The sequence below is a fragment of the Caretta caretta genome, chromosome 3, assembly GCF_965140235.1.
Source record: "Caretta caretta isolate rCarCar2 chromosome 3, rCarCar1.hap1, whole genome shotgun sequence".
Taxonomy (NCBI): domain Eukaryota; kingdom Metazoa; phylum Chordata; order Testudines; family Cheloniidae; genus Caretta; species Caretta caretta.
Window position 1 is genome coordinate 10,732,728 of NC_134208.1, and position 16,161 is coordinate 10,748,888.

At 45.8% G+C, this 16,161-nt stretch overlaps 1 protein-coding gene across 4 annotated transcripts in view; it reads left to right on the top strand.

Annotated features, from left to right (window-relative positions):
- Positions 1-16,161, top strand: part of BLK (BLK proto-oncogene, Src family tyrosine kinase) — a 92,164-nt gene that overhangs the window by 51,808 nt on the left and 24,195 nt on the right. For 3 of the 4 annotated variants that reach the window (XM_075126338.1, XM_048845784.2, XM_075126340.1), the window contains exons 4-6: positions 5,921-6,017; positions 7,600-7,698; positions 9,445-9,548. In XM_075126338.1, the coding sequence (XP_074982439.1) occupies positions 5,921-6,017; positions 7,600-7,698; positions 9,445-9,548 (300 nt within the window). The remainder of the gene's footprint in view (positions 1-5,920; positions 6,018-7,599; positions 7,699-9,444; positions 9,549-16,161) is intronic. The other variant, XM_075126339.1, reaches the window with a different exon arrangement.

A 16,161-nucleotide genomic window follows, 5' to 3' on the forward strand; every position in this document is an offset into this window, starting at 1 on the left:
CTGTGGAGCATCATGGGAGTTGTAATTTGACTGTCTCATGAGTCTTTCCCATGGAACGATTTTTCAGAAATTGCATTTTCCATAGGGGGAAAAGCACCATTTTGACAGAAAATTCCCAACCAGCTTTATTCTCAAGTCTGCAAAATCAGTCTGGAAATCTCAAATGCAGGCTTTTGAGAGGATTTGTCATCTCCTGTTTCCAGTCTAGCCAGAAACACAATGAGAGCAGCTTCCCTCAGAAGTGGAGCTTTCACTTCTGCTTCCGGCCAAAAGGCAGAAGTACAAAGGTGCTCAGTGAAAATGAAAAATACTTCAGCGATATATTACAGGGACTTTTTCCATTCCATCTCAAAACACACATACACACACAACCAAAACAGCTTGGTTTAGGGTTGGGTTCAGTTCTAGTTTGGGGGGAAGGTTCAAAGAAACGGGGTGGTGAGGTTCTTATTTTTTCCAGACTGAGGAAGGATTTTCAAAAGTGCTCTTTTGCTACAACACAGTTTTACGAACAGTTTTGGAATAATTAATTTATTCCAGTAAGACAAGACAATTAATGTGAATTGACTGAGAAGCTCAAAATCTAGGCAGTTCAGCCATCAAAAAAGCCTAAGAAATAAAAGACCTGAGATGTGTTTTCTTCAGTATTGCCAACCCCACACATTCAAAAACCGTGATTGGGGCCCCCCAGAATCATGAGAATTGCTTTAAAAATCATGAGGTGTTGTTGTTATTGTTGAAAGAATAAATGTTGGGTTCTTTTTCTTTACTGTCTGGTTTGTGAAACTTTAGGGTGAACTTGCTTCACACTTTCAATCTCTTCTCTGCAACCATGGTAGCTAAAAAATGACTTTTTTTAAATGAAAGCTGAGATTCTTAGGTAGTCACTTGATTCCAGAGGCTGGAACTTTTAATACCAAAAATCAATAGAATCCAGATAAAATCACAAGAATTGGCAGCACTGTACGGTGTATATTTCAATTAGGCCTATAGGCCCTATAGTTAGGGATTTTAAAAAATACAAACCTGTCTTCTTGTGGGTCTTTGCTCATTTCACACCCCATGGGTTAAGTCCCCAGTGGTGACCATGTAGGATTTGAAAGTTGGCATTCTCCAAAGGGCCTACATCTTCCCTGAGCTCTTGAGGGTGGGGATTGTCTTTTTGTTCTGTTTGTACAGCACCTGGCACAATGGAGTCCTGGTCTTGCATTTGGTAGAGGGGAAGATATGGTGGTTTTGTAAAGGTGTTTGGTAAAGGGAATTCCCTTCTCCTTTGTCTTGCTATCCACATCACAGCCTGGATTTTTGGAGAACATTAGGGGTTTTCGAGCACCTTCATTTTGGGGTTGCCAACCTGGTCCTGGTTTTTCATAGAGCAGGTGCTGAGTGATTTCTGAAAATCGTGGTCCCCCAAATCATTAGTCACTAATATAAAATATTTGTCCTAATGCTTACCCCACTAGACACATGGACTAAAGCATTGGGTGGGGAGGAGTTGTGTCCATTGGGAATTTTGGAAATATTGAAAAAATGAAAAGTGAAAATTTATGACCAACGTCTGAAAAACTTTCAACCTAAAACTAAAACATTTGTGACCAAAAATGTTCAGTTTTCTGAAGAAAAAAACAAAACAAAACAAAAAACCTGCAAAACAAACAAAAAGCCCACCCACGAATTTTGACACTTCCCACGAACATTTTCACCCAAATTTCCACAGAAAAAAAGTTTTGATGGAAAATGTTTGAGCAGCCTGAGAGGCCCCTGGCATTACATTACACCCAGTGGTAGCATCAGTGGAAGCTGTTGCATAAAGAGGCCTCTGTTGTTTTTATGAAAGTGTTGTCTAACCCTGCTCTGAGCCCCTTACGGCCATGTCTTACGGCCATCAGCTCTAGAGAACTGGGCCATTCCTAGATGACCTGGGAGCACAGGACCAGAGAAAGCACAGACGGTTTAGTGTGTCCACACTAGCATTAGAATCATAGAATAGAATATCAGGGTTGGAAGAGACCTCAGGCGGTCATCTAGTCCAATCCCCTGCTCCAAGCAGAACCAATCCCCAACTAAATCATCCCAGCCACGCCTTTGTCAAGCCTGACCTTCAAAATCTCTAAGGAAAGAGATTCCACCACCTCCCTAGGTAACCCATTGCAGTGCTTCACCACCCTCCTAGTGAAAAGGTTTTTCCTAATATCCAACCTAGACCTCCCCCACTGCAACTTGAGACCATTGCTTCTTGTTCTGTCATCTGCCACCACTGAGAACAGCTGAGCTCCATCCTCTTTGGAACCCCCTTTCAGGTAGTTGAAGGCTGCTAACAAATCCCCCCTCAATCTTCTCTTCTTCAGACTAAATAATCCCAGTTCCCTCAGCCTCTCCTCATAAATCATGTGCTCCAGCCCCCTAATCATTTTTGTTGCCCTCTGCTGGACTCTTTCCAATTTTTCCACATCCTTCTTGTAGTGTGGGGCCCCAAACTGGACACAGGACTCTAGATGAGGCCTCGCCAATGCCATTGCCAACTCACGTTCTGAACTGTGGCCCTTTTGCCCCACCTCCACCTAGCACTGTTGTAAAACATTTTGGGCACAATGCCCTCTGAGGAGCTATCCCACAGGACCCAGCCCAGCTCTCTGAAGCAATGGGTTCTGGGACATCTGTAACATCCACCAGTGCATGATGGGACAGCAGTGGGAGAACTGTTTGAACTAGTAGTCCCTAAACCTGTGCAGACTAAGGGAGCCCTTCTGAAAGCGAGGCTGACCCAAGCAGTCACTGGGCTGGGATTAAAGTATGTGGGTTGTTGTTGTTTTTATACTATAGCAGCACCTAGTGGCCCCTCCCGAGGTCAGGGCTTCACTGTGCTAGGTGCTGTACAGAAGAGCTCATAAAGTGGTATTATCCCTTATTTTACAGTACTATACCACAAAGACCTGTGGTACTGATTCAGGATTTGGGCTGTGGAACCGGGTTCAGGCTGTGGAGAGAAAATAGCAGTGCAGATATTCAGGGCTCTGAAACCTGGCAAAGGGGGAGGGTCTCAGAGCCCAGGCTCCAATCCTAGCTGGAACGTCTACACTGCTATTTTTAGCATCACAGCCCAAACCCCGTGAGCCCGAGTCAGTTGACCCAAGCTCTGAGACTCGGCGCTACGGGGTCTTTTATTGCAGTGAAGATGTTCCCATAGGGCCTAATCCAAAACCATTGCAGTCAGTGGAGAAACTGCCATTGACCAGGGTGGGTAAAAATTGACCGGGCGGAGGAGGGGGGGGGCATGGATTTTTTTTTTATTTAAATTGGATTTTGTTGATTTTGTTATTTAAATTATAATGTTTTTCTTCTTAAATGTTTCTTTTCTGTTTATAATGAAATATTAATTTAATACAAAATATGTTAGGACCTAAACTTATCATAATCTCTTAAAACACAAGGTGGTTGAGGTAATATCTTTTATTAGACGAACTTCTGTGGTGAAAGAGACCCGCTTTTGAGCTTATATAGAAGAAGAGCTCTATGTGAGCTCAAAAGCTTGTCTTGAGTGTTAAACACCCATTTTTTCATGGTCTGTGTGTATAAAAACATCCTCACCGCATTTTCCACTTTTATGCATCCGATGAAGTGAGCTGTAGCTCACGAAAGCTTATGCTCAAATAAATTGGTTAGTCTCTAAGGTGCCACAAGTCCTCCTTTTCTTTTTGCGAATACAGACTAACACGGCTGCTACTCTGAAACCTGTCTTGAGTTGTAAATCAATATGGTTTAATGATGATATCCGTCAATGAGAATTTGCCTTTCTTTGGAGAATAATGGGCATTTGACCTCTCTTCTCCTCCCAATCTCATTATCACTAAACCAGGGATAAATATTAACTGCCTCTACGGGATGATGTGGGGGCTAGCACATTACCCTGTGTGACGTGCTCTGAGATCCTCAGATGGAAAGCACCACAGTAATGCAAAACGTTATGATGTTTCCAAGTTTTTGCTCTCACTGGAGCTGCTCCTACCTCATAACAGGAAGCCTCAAACTGACACAATTGAATCTGCCCAGTTGACCTTCAAGCTCCTCCCTACAAGCTGGAGGAGGCTTTGGTTTCCCCCTTGGGTTATGCGACATTGCCAATAAATCTCAAACCAATAGCCAGGCCCGGCACACACAAAAACTCGTGTTGCTCTGGAGACATATTATCTTTCAGTGAAAGGGGTAGTCTGGGCTGCTTGCTGGTGGCATTATTTGAAAAGGTCAAAGAGAGAATGTGACTTGACTGTCTGTCTTGCGACGTTCTATATATAGAATATTTATCACCCCTGCTGCATTAATTAGGCTGTGCGCACACAAAGTCTTTTCACATCACATGGGTTTTTACTTAAGCTCCTAGTAGGGCTTGATTTGCCCCAGAATGTCAGGAAAGCAGAGGTCTTTTCTGCTTCAGTGGCTGTAACCAGACAGAGCACACGTGAATAGTTACATACTTGTTCAGAGAGATGCGGCCGTGCCGTGGACACAGGGCATGGAAATGTAGCAATGAAACAACACCACCAAGTATTTCAGTGACAAAGGGTCCAAACTGGAGTGGATTATTATGTTAGTCATACTCTGACAGTGACCACAAAGTGCTGGGTGTGGCCAGCGTTTAGAGTAAGACGCAGGGCCCGAGTCTACGTTTCATGGCACCGCATTTACACTGGTGCAACTCTGCTGGTGTAAAGTTGGTGTGTTGGGACAGAGAATCAGGCCTGGAGCCTCTGCCCTGAAGCGTTTACAATCCAAGGACCTGATCCAAAGCTGATGGAAATCGACAGGAGCCAGGAAGAGGACTGCAGCAGAACCAGCACTTTGAATGGTCTTGAGCGGGGCAAGGCCAGCAAGGAGGAAGCTGGAGTAGTTGAGGTATGAGAGGATGGGGGCCTGAAGGAGAAATTTAGCTGAGTGGACTGAGAGGACAGGCTGGGTCTTAGGCGATGTCGACACTTCGCAGAGACATGTAGAGCAGTGGTTCTCAAACTAGGGCCGCCGCTTGTGCAGGGAAAGCCCCTGGCAGGCCGGGCCGGTTTGTTTACCTGCTGCATCCGCAGGTTCAGCCCATCGCGGCTCCCACGGACCGCGGTTCGCCGCTCCAGACCAGTGGGGGCTGCGGGAAGCGGTGCGGGCCGAGGGATGTGCTGGCCACCCTTCCTGAAGCCCCCATTGGCCTGGAGCAGCAAACGGCGGCCAGTGGGAGCCGCGATCGGCTGAACCTGCAGACATGGCAGGTACACAAAGCGGCCTGGCCCGCCAGGGGCTTTCCCTGAACAGGCGGCAGCCCTAGTCTGAGAACCACTGATGTAGAGTACATACACCTCATGCCCCCCAGCACGGATATAAATAGCAGTGTAGACAGTGAGGCACTGCTTAGGTGAGTAAAGACACACTAGAACCTTAGCATATTTACCCTACATGGCTCTTTACATGCCCAAACAATGCCTCCCCCATCTCCACTGCTATTTTTAAGGGCAGTGTCCCATTTCCTCCCTGTGCAGGAGCCTTTCCCCGATGCAGGGAAAGGCTCAGTAGCAGGGAAAGGCTCTGGCAGAGGGGAGCCTTTCACTGCTGCATATAGTGACACACCACAATGTGGACGCAGCCTGCTTTTCACGGTGGCTACTCGTACGCTACACACTGCTGCCAGTGTAGACAAGGCCTCAGAGAAGTTGTGTAGAAAGTAGCGACAAGATTTAAATGTGGCCTAGATGTGCGGGTCTAGAGAGATATTGAATTAAAAGGGAAGGCCCAGTACAAGTACTTGAGAAGATGGTGGTGTCATCCACTATGACCAAGGGCAGGGGATGGATTGGGGTTCACTAAAATCCGTGCACCACGTATTTAATTCCCCAATCAAAGGCAGACCAGCTAAACCCAATAGTGTCACTGTGTCTTGCAGCAGGTGAGGACTTTGTGATTGTACTGTATGATTTCGCCTCCACAAGTGACCGCGACTTGGAGCTGACCAAGGGAGAGAAGCTTCAAATCCTATCTAGGTAAGTGATCCTCATCCACAGCACTTGCTAGCCCCTGCCTAGAAGAAGAAGCCTTTATAAAATACCGTGGGGCTGCAGAGATCTGGGTTCAGTGCTTGGCTGTGCCAGACTAACTCTGTGATCTTGGGAAGTCACTTGGTTCCCTAGCTGTAGAACAGGGATGATAACACATTTTGAGTCTATTGAGTTTAAAAGTTCTTTCAGACAGGGACTGTTGTTCACATGTGTATGGACAGCACCAAGCAATGTGGCTTTGCTGTGAGTTGATGCTCATACGCACTAAAGTAGTATAAATAATGACTTGTTAGCTGTGTATACACCGTAGGCTGATCTTTGCCTTAAAAAGGATATGGGTTTGGTTTAGTTTGGGGTGGGACATTGTTTACATTGCTTTAAAAACTTTTGTGTGACCATAGTACCAGTGAAAGGCAACAGACTGACAGCCCTGAAACACATGCCATGTTTCAGAGTAACAGCCATGTTAGTCTGTATTCGCAAAAAGAAAAAGGAGTACTTGTGGCACCTTAGAGACTAACCAATTTATTTGAGCATGAGCTTTCGTGAGCTACAGCTCACTTCATCGGATGCATATGAGCTGTAGCTCACGAAAGCTCATGCTCAAATAAATTGGTTAGTCTTTAAGGTGCCACATGCCATGTGTTAATCCAGATGCAAGCAGCATTGCAGGCTTGCCTTGCACTACCCTACCATGTGACTTTCCACTCTCCCCCTCAGGGAGCTGCAGTGAACGAGCTGTTTATTAAGTGTTAGTCCATGATCTCTCTTTGAGGCTGTCACAAATGGGGTTAGTGATGCTGGTGGATATTTCTGATTCAGACACCTGTCCCCCGGGCTGAGACCACTCAGCTGGTTACATGTGGGCTCCTGAACATCCAGCGGATGAGAACAGCTTTCAGTTACTACCCTGGTAGTGCTGTGGTTTCTGAAGGCACTCAGAGTGACCAAAGCAGAGAGCTGCCTAATGTAATAAAGGAAGCAGCAGTGAGGAGCAGATGGGGAATTGAAGACAATGCCCGGGTCTCTGGCTGGGAGCTTGGGACTGAAGGTGGGAAGTGAAAAACACCGACTTGTTCAGGGTTGAATAAACCAACGTCTTTAAAGGTTGCCTTTCTAGACTGCTTTCAAACTGGGGGTGGCCTATAGAAATGAGCGTCTATGGGCCTGTCCATACTGCAGCTGGGAGGTGTAATTCCCAGCTTGGGTAGACATACCTGCGCCAGTTCTGATCAAGCTAGTGTGCTAAAAATATCGGGGTGGCCCCGGCGGCATGGACCTCTGATCTCAGACCGGGTTGTACTTGGGCAGCTAGCCCAGCCCTGTGCTGCTGCAGGGACACTGCTATTTTGTAGCACGCTAGCTTGATCACCTCCCAGCTGCAGTGTAGACATACCCTGTGGTGCTACTTGGTGAGTACAGGGTTACCTACATGGGAGAGGGCTTCAGAACGTGCCTCCTACTTTGCAAGGTTCATGAAGCCTCCAAATCCATGAGTCGTCTTAGGCGGGAGCCAGGCCAAAGCTCCTTTTGGTGTTCATGCTTCTTGTCCTGTTTGGTTTTGTAGAGATGGGGACTGGTGGCTGGCAAAGTCTCTCACCACTGGAAAGAAGGGTTACGTCCCCAGTAACTTCGTCGCACAAATGGATACCTTGGAAGTGGAAAAGTACGTGCATGAGCTTATATGAAACATTAACATTAATATCAGTGCTTTATATTTATAATAACCCCTCCCAGGGCTCTTATAAAAATAGGAGCAGGAAGGGCTGACAATCCATCACCAAAACGCAGCCACAGCTGTGCTGGAAGGTGACAGCTGTTTCACAGCCCACCGTAATACTACACACCAGCTTAGGACAGGAAGTGGAGTTTAAAATGCAGAGTGTTTTAGGGGATTGGAATTGCCAAGAGGAATGTGGCCAGAGAATTTGTGCGGGAGGGATAGCTCAGTGGTTTGAGCATTAGCCTGCTAAACCCAGGGTTGTGAGTTCAATCCTTGAGGGGGACATTTAGGGATCTGGGGCAAAAATCGGGGATTGGTCCTGCTTTCAGCAGGGGGTTGGACTAGATGACCTCCTGAGGTCCCTCCCAACCCTGATATTCTGTGATTCAGAAGAGTAACAAAAACAGTGATACTGTTCCCTATCTTTCTAATGGGAGGATTGAATTCCTAATATCTTCATATCCTTTAAATACCAGTGAATTAAAGGGCTCAGAGAAGGTGCAAATGGAGTTTCTAGTGTGGTAGAAAAGTAAAAGGCAGCATTCAATTTCAATTTGGAAGGAATTCAGTCTCTTAACATATTTGCAATCAGTAACTGCTTAAAAAGGATACACTCTGTAATATAATGCCATATGATTATTTAGTAGCTTTGGTCCCAACGAATTCCAAAGGAGACTACAGTGGGTACAGTTAAAAAAAAGGTCATTCCAGTTTAGGGTGACTAGATAGCAAGTGTGAAAAATCGGGATGGAGGTGTGGAGGATAATAGGCACCTATATAGGATATACCAAGTATCAGGACTGTCCTTATAAAATTGGGACAGCTGGTCACCCTACTCCAGTTTCAGAGTGATTCCAGTGATGTGCTGTATATTTATAAAACAGGGAATACAAGTAGAACCAGCAATATCTCTAGAACTAAAATGAACTTTTTAAGTGTCTCCACTGAGGAAGAGCGCTTGCATATACAGCCATCACTCCGCTCACCACTGAAAAACCTTTTCTTGGGGCAGAACATGACAACTCTTTAACAGCCCAGTGCAATGTGACTTACTCAGATAGAGAAGTGAAGACGTGTCCAGCTGAACCTGCAAAAGAATATATACAGGCTTATCCCTGGGATATACGTTCACACTGATGTTTGGACGCAAAGTGGACAGAAATCTTATCCTAATCTCTTGAAAAATGTTGCATTAGGGGACTCTTCCCAACCTAAAACCATCCTGAAATGTAGTCAGTCTTAGACAGAGGAACATCCAACCTAGGACTGAAAGTGAGGGCTTGGGTTGGGTCCAGTCCCCTGCAATCACACATAACCACCTCACCTAATCCTGTTCATCAACCTATCAGCTCCATCTTAAAACTAGTGAGGTTGTTTGCCCTCACCACTCCTGTAGGAAGGCTGTTCCAAAACCTCACTCCTCTGATGGTTAGAGAGCTTCTTCTAATTTCCAACCTGAATTTAGTCATGGCCAGTTTATCCCCAGTTTGTTGAAGTTTGTCCTTCAACTTAAATAGCTCTTCTCACTCCCCTGATGTATTTCTAAAGAGCAATCTTGTCCCCTCTTAGCTCCATTTTGCTAAGCTAAACACAACACTCAGCCTTTTAATGGCACGACAGTGAACAGCTGGGTAGCATTTCCCTCTTCTTGGAGCTCTTCATAACTATTTCATGACTTTTCTCCCTCAGATGGTTTTTTAAAGCTCTCAGTAGAAAAGATGCCGAACGGCTGTTGATGGCTCCTGGCAACAAAGTTGGGTCTTTCCTTGTACGAGAGAGTGAAACAAATAAAGGTAAGATTTGGGAGGTGGGTTGCCTCTGATTATTGCCGTTGCTGGACAAACCTCCAATGATTTCAAATTAGAACCCCCGCAAATTTGGCTGCTTCTCCTATGGTTCTACATTCTCAAAACCTACTGGAGCTGTACCAACCTAGACAGGTTAGATTGGATACAACATATCTGCAAAACTGGGCCCTACTTTCATGAGATCAGATTTTCTCACAAGGTTTCTTGCATTTCCAGTTCCAGTGCCTGGGTGTGGGTGTGGAAATGATAGCTATCCGCAGAACAGCCCCTGTCATATTTTGTGCCAAAGATGTGGGAAGTTCAAGGGGGAGTGGTGCCAAAATTTTTCCATAGAATAGTTGTTTTTCTCCGATGGAAATGGCTTTTTTGACAAAATGAACATTTTGTCAACATTTTTCATAGCACATTTGGGTTTTCAACCAAAACTCAACACATTTTGAAGAACATTTTGATGAAAATAATTTCATTTTTGTGGAAATTTTTCACAGGGGGGAAAAAATAATTTCCCTGCTACCTTTAATAGGGGGGAATTGATCCAAATGTTTCAGAGCCTCTGAAAGGCTTGATTCTGTGCATGGACATACGTTTGGGCCAGGGGAGAAAGGGTAATTCACAAGCTTTCTGAACTGATTCACCCATCTCTAGTTATTAATTTTCACATACACACTGATGCACAGGTGTTGAGGACTCAATCAGACATAGATGGAAGGGGGGAATCGCTGAAGTAAACAATTGTAACCCACACATGTCCTGGGTATGGTGTTCTGTCCCCTCTAATGGAACTGAGCTACAGCCTTAGCTTAAGGGCCATGTAGCTTTTAGCTTATGCAATAGAGGCTCATGCATTTAGCTCCAGAGGTCCCAGGTTCGATCCCATCTGCCGCCAACCACTGTCTGTCGGTGTTACATAATCTTTTGTGTGTATATAACTGTTAAGATCTTGTTTCTTTGTGCTGCACTGTCAAAGGTTATGTCTCAAGGTTGCCCCTTTGGGATGAAGGCAGGCGTTCATACAGCATTCCTTGGGTGACAGCATTCCTGTGGGCCAGTCCTGGGGTACAGCCCTCCAGCTGTACCTCTTAGCAAGTCCACCCTCTTCCAGAAGGGTATAAAACAGTCTAAATAAAAAGGCAAATTGTCCCAAGGCCCACAAGGAGCCAGAGCCCTCCCTCACACAAAGGAGGGAAAGCTCTCTCTGTGGCTCCACAGGAAATCCCAGCTCCCAGTCTACTCCATGGCTACAGGCCAAGCATTAGTCCTGGGGATGTCAATAAATGCAACAAACCAGCCTGCCTTCTTTTCTCAGGGGGCGCAGGCTAGCGGTGCTGCCAAGCTGTTCCTTGGCAAAGAGCCCCATGCCCTAGCCCTTGTCTACACTACAGATTAATTCAGTTTAATTTACGTCACTCAGGGATGTGAAAAATCCACACCCTGAGTGGCATAAGTTACACCGACCTAAGCACTATGTCGGCAGGAGAGCTTCTGCTGCCAACATACCTATCGCCTCTTGCAGAGGCAGGAATTATTAAGATGATGGGAGAGCTCTTTCCTGTCAACTTAAGAGTGTCTTCACCACAAGCGCTACAGCAGCCTGGTGCAGCTGCGCCTCTGGAAATGATGTAGTGTAGATGTAGCCCTGGTCTGGGAGCTCTAGCGGTGCTTGTTTCAGAGTGTAATCATAACTGGGCTGAGCACCTCCCCTTTAAGGGCGGGTTGGGTTGATTGTGACCATAGAGTTCTTTAAGCCCTTCTTGACTGGTGCGTGTGTGGGAGGCGGGGAGGTTCTTTGCCCCTTCACATATGCCTTTACAATTTTAGGAAGTGTGCTGTCTGCAAAGTCCGGCAGCCATTTTGTGTTCACTTCAGGGCAGAGGATTACCAGGAAGTAACAGACCGGGTTCTCCAAAGGGGACTTTGTTTTTGTTCTTTCTTGTTTTATGGTTCTTGCCTCCGTCAGCATAGAAGATGGGAGTATACTTGGTCACAGAGACAAGGTGGTTCAGTGGTTTAGGCTCTAGCCTAGGACGTGGGAGAGGTGGTTCATGTCCTTGATCCACACAGACTGCCGGTGTTACTTTACACAAGTCATTTAGTTTCTCTGTGCTCCTCTGTTCCCCATCTGTAGAATGGGGACAACAACATTTCCTTACCTCCCAGCAGTGTTGTGAGGCTACATTCATTAAAGATTGTGAGGCAGTTGGATAGTACAGTATTGGGGGCCATATAAGTATCTTAGATAGGCAGAAATTTGGAGTGTCCCCTGCAGTGGTATGAAAAGCTGCTAACCTCTCTTCATTGAAATCCCTCCTCAATGCCCACTTCTACAATCTATTATGTATAAGAACAGCCACACTGGCTCAGACCAATGCTCCATCAAGCTCAATATCTTGTCTCTGACAGGGGCCAGTGTCAGAGGCTTCAAGGCAAGTTATTGGGTGAAACATCCCCTGTCGTCCAGTCCCAGCTTCTGGCATCCAGAGGCTTAGGGGCACCTGGAGTATGAGGTTCCATCCCTGACCATCTTGGCTCAGAGCAGTTGATGGACCTGTGCTCTATGAACGTATCTAATTCTTTTTTGAGCCAGCTAAGGGACTTTTTTGAGGGACTTTTTAGAAAAGCTGGACGTGCACAAGTCCATGGGGCCGGACGAGTTGCATCCGAGAGTGCTGAAGGAACTGGCGGCTGTGATTGCAGAGCCATTGGCCATTATCTTTGAAAACTCGTGGCGAACCGGGGAAGTCCCGGATGACTGGAAAAAGGCTAATGTAGTGCCAATCTTTAAAAAAGGGAAGAAGGAGGATCCTGGGAACTACAGGCCAGTGAGCCTCACTTCAGTCCCTGGAAAAATCATGGAGCAGGTCCTCAAAGAATCAATCCTGAAGCACTTGCATGAGAGGAAAGTGATCAGGAACAGCCAGCATGGATTCACCAAGGGAAGGTCATGCCTGACTAATCTAATCGCCTTCTATGATGAGATTACTGGTTCTGTGGATGAAGGGAAAGCAGTGGATGTATTGTTTCTTGACTTTAGCAAAGCTTTTGACACGGTCTCCCACAGTATTCTTGTCAGCAAGTTAAGGAAGTATGGGCTGGAAGAATGCACTATAAGGTGGGTAGAAAGCTGGCTAGATTGTCGGGCTCAACGGGTAGTTATCAATGGTTCCATGTCTAGTTGGCAGCCGGTATCAAGTGGAGTGCCCCAAGGGTCGGTCCTGGGGCCGGTTTTGTTCAATATCTTCATAAATGATCTGGAGGATGGTGTGGATTGCACTCTCAGCAAATTTGCGGATGATACTAAACTGGGAGGAGTGGTAGATACGCTGGAGGGGAGGGATAGGATACAGAGGGACCTAGACAAATTGGAGGATTGGGCCAAAAGAAATCTGATGAGGTTCAATAAGGATAAGTGCAGGGTCCTGCACTTAGGACGGAAGAACCCAATGCACAGCTACAGACTAGGGACCGAATGGCTAGGCAGCAGTTCTGCGGAAAAGGACCTAGGGGTGACAGTGGACGAGAAGCTGGATATGAGTCAGCAGTGTGCCCTTGTTGCCAAGAAGGCCAATGGCATTTTGGGATGTATAAGTAGGGGCATAGCGAGCAGATCGAGGGACGTGATCGTTCCCCTCTATTCGACATTGGTGAGGCCTCATCTGGAGTACTGTGTCCAGTTTTGGGCCCCACACTTCAAGAAGGATGTGGATAAATTGGAGAGAGTCCAGCGAAGGGCAACAAAAATGATTAGGGGTCTGGAACATATGAGTTATGAGGAGAGGCTGAGGGAGCTGGGATTGTTTAGCCTGCAGAAGAGAAGAATGAGGGGGGATTTGATAGCTGTTTTCAACTACCTGAAAGGGGGTTCCAAAGAGGATGGCTCTAGACTGTTCTCAATGGTATCAGATGACAGAACGAGGAGTAATGGTCTCAAGTTACAGTGGGGGAGGTTTAGATTGGATATTAGGAAAAACTTTTTCACTATGAGGGTGGTGAAACACTGGAATGCGTTACCTAGGGAGGTGGTAGAATCTCCTTCCTTAGAGGTTTTTAAGGTCAGGCTTGACAAAGCCCTGGCTGGGATGATTTAACTGGGAATTGGTCCTGCTTTGAGCAGGGGGTTGGACTAGATGACCTTCTGGGGTCCCTTCCAACCCTTATATTCTATGATTCTATGATTCTATGATTCTAATAAAAGCTTGGGGGAGGGGCAGCTGGCTTAGATTCTTGAATGCGATCGCCTCTTTCACCGACTTTCATGTGTTTCTCTTGTACCTTTGGCAAGGAAGCTCTTCAAAACAGGAACTGTCCCTTCCTCTGTGTGGCCAGTCCCTAGACATATTGTGGGCCCCACCATTACATACCAGTAGTGTGGGTGACAAGCTCTTTTTCCAGCTCACAACACTGAAAGGAGCCTTCGTTGATTAGATGTGCCATTCTCAGGCAAAGAAGACCTTGCCTTGCTAAGCAGGGAGAGCAAGTTACTTGAGAAAAGGAGACTTAGCGGGGACCTGATAACAGTTTTCAAATACGTTAGGGGCTGTTATAAAGAGGACTGTGATCAATTGTTCTCCATGTCCACTGAAGATTGATCAAGAAATAGGCTTAATTTGCCACAAGGGAGATTTAGGTTAGATATTAAGAAAAATGTCCTCACCGAAAGGGTGGTTAAGCTCTGGAACAGGCTTCCGAGGGAGTTTGTGGAATCCCCATCAATGGAGGTTTTTAAGAACAAGTTGGACAAACACCTGTAGGGGGTGGTCTAGGTCAGTGGTTTTCAACCTTTTTTCATATTTGGACCCTTGAAAAAAATTCAGATGGAGGTGTGGACCCCTTTGGAAATCTTAGACATAGTCTGTGGACCCCTAGAGGTCTGCGGACCACAGGTTGAAAACCATTGCCTTTGAGTGGGGAAGTGGACTAGATGACCTTTTGCGGTCCCTTCCCTTTCTATGATTCTATGTAACTGTCTCCAACAAGTAAGCCAAAGCCCCTGTGTTTGAAGCAGAGTGACAAACTTTTTTTCTAAACATAAAACCATGCCTTTTCCCACCCAGTGCAGACTTACTGAGCTGGGTCTAGCCAGGTGGTTTCTTTGTACATAGATCTGTGACATCCAGAACTTCAGGCTTATCTAGGGCAAGTTTTGGGACAGGAAAATCTGAAAAAAAGCACTTCAGAGTTTCACCTCAGAGAGCCACTCAGTAACATCAGTATTGATTCTGCGGCTAGCAGGATGTGGTCCCTTTAAGCAAGCCAGGAATAGACTAGCTATGTAGCCACATGCCTCGATCACTGTTACTTCCGTCCTCTCTTGCCCACTCTTTCCTTTTGTTTTTTATACCCATTATTATAGAATCATAGGACTGTAACGGACCTTGAGCGGTCATCTAGTCCAGTCCCCTGCTCTCATGGCAGGGCTAAGTATTATCTAGACCATCCCTGACAGGTGTTTGTCTAACCAGCTCTTAAAAATCTCCAATAATGGAGATTCCACAACCTCCCTAGGCAATGTATTCCAATGCTTAACCACCCTGGAAGTTAGGTCCAACCTAAACCTCCTTTGCTGTAACTTAAGCCCATTGCTTTTTGTCCTATACACAGATGTTAAGGAGAACAATTTTTCTTCCTCCTTCTTGTAGCAAACGTTTATGTACTTGAAAACTGTTATCATGTCCCCTCTCAGTCTTCTCTTCTCTGGACTAAACAAACCCAATTTTTTTCAGTCTTCCCTCATAGGTCATGTTTTCTAGAACTTTAATAATTTTTATTGCTCTTCTCTGGACTTTCTCCAATTTGTCCACATCTTTCCTGAAATGTTGTGCCCAGAACTGGACATAATACTCCAGTTGAGGACTAATCAGTGTGGAGTAGAGCGGAAGAATTACTTCTCATGTGTTGCTTACAACTCCCACTAATACATCCCAGAATTATGTTTACTTTTTTTGCAACAGTGTTACACTGTTGACTCATATTTAGCTTGTGATCCACAATGATCCCCAGATCCCTTTCTGCAGTACTCCTTCGTAGGCAGTCATTTCCCATTTTCTATGTGTGCAACTGATTGTTCCTTCCGAAGTGGAGTACTTTGCATTTGTCCTTAGAGAATTTCATCCTATTTATCTCAGACCATTTCTCCAGTTTGTCCAGATTATTTTGAATTTTATTCCTATCCTCGAAAGCACTTGCAACCCCTCCTGGGTTGGTATCATCCGCAAACTTTATAAGTGTATGCTCTGTGCCGTTCTCTAAATCATTGAACAGAACCAGACCCAGAACTGATCCCTGCGGGACTCCACTCATTATGCCCTTCCAGCTTGACTGTGAACCACTGATAACTACTCTCTGGGAACAGTTGTCCAACCTTATGCCTTCATTTAAGCTGGGTCTTGCCTGGGTAACTGACTTCAGTGGGGCTCTGGAATGGCTGTGACAGTCATATTCAGTGGGACTCCATGCAGGCCCAGCAGTTCACCCTATGCTGTCAAATGAAGGGCTGGAAAGGGAGTGAGGTAGGGTTGCAAACCCTCCTGAACTGTCCTGGAGTCTCCAGGAATTAAAACTTAATCTTTAATTAAAGATTATGTCGTGTGATGAAAGCTCC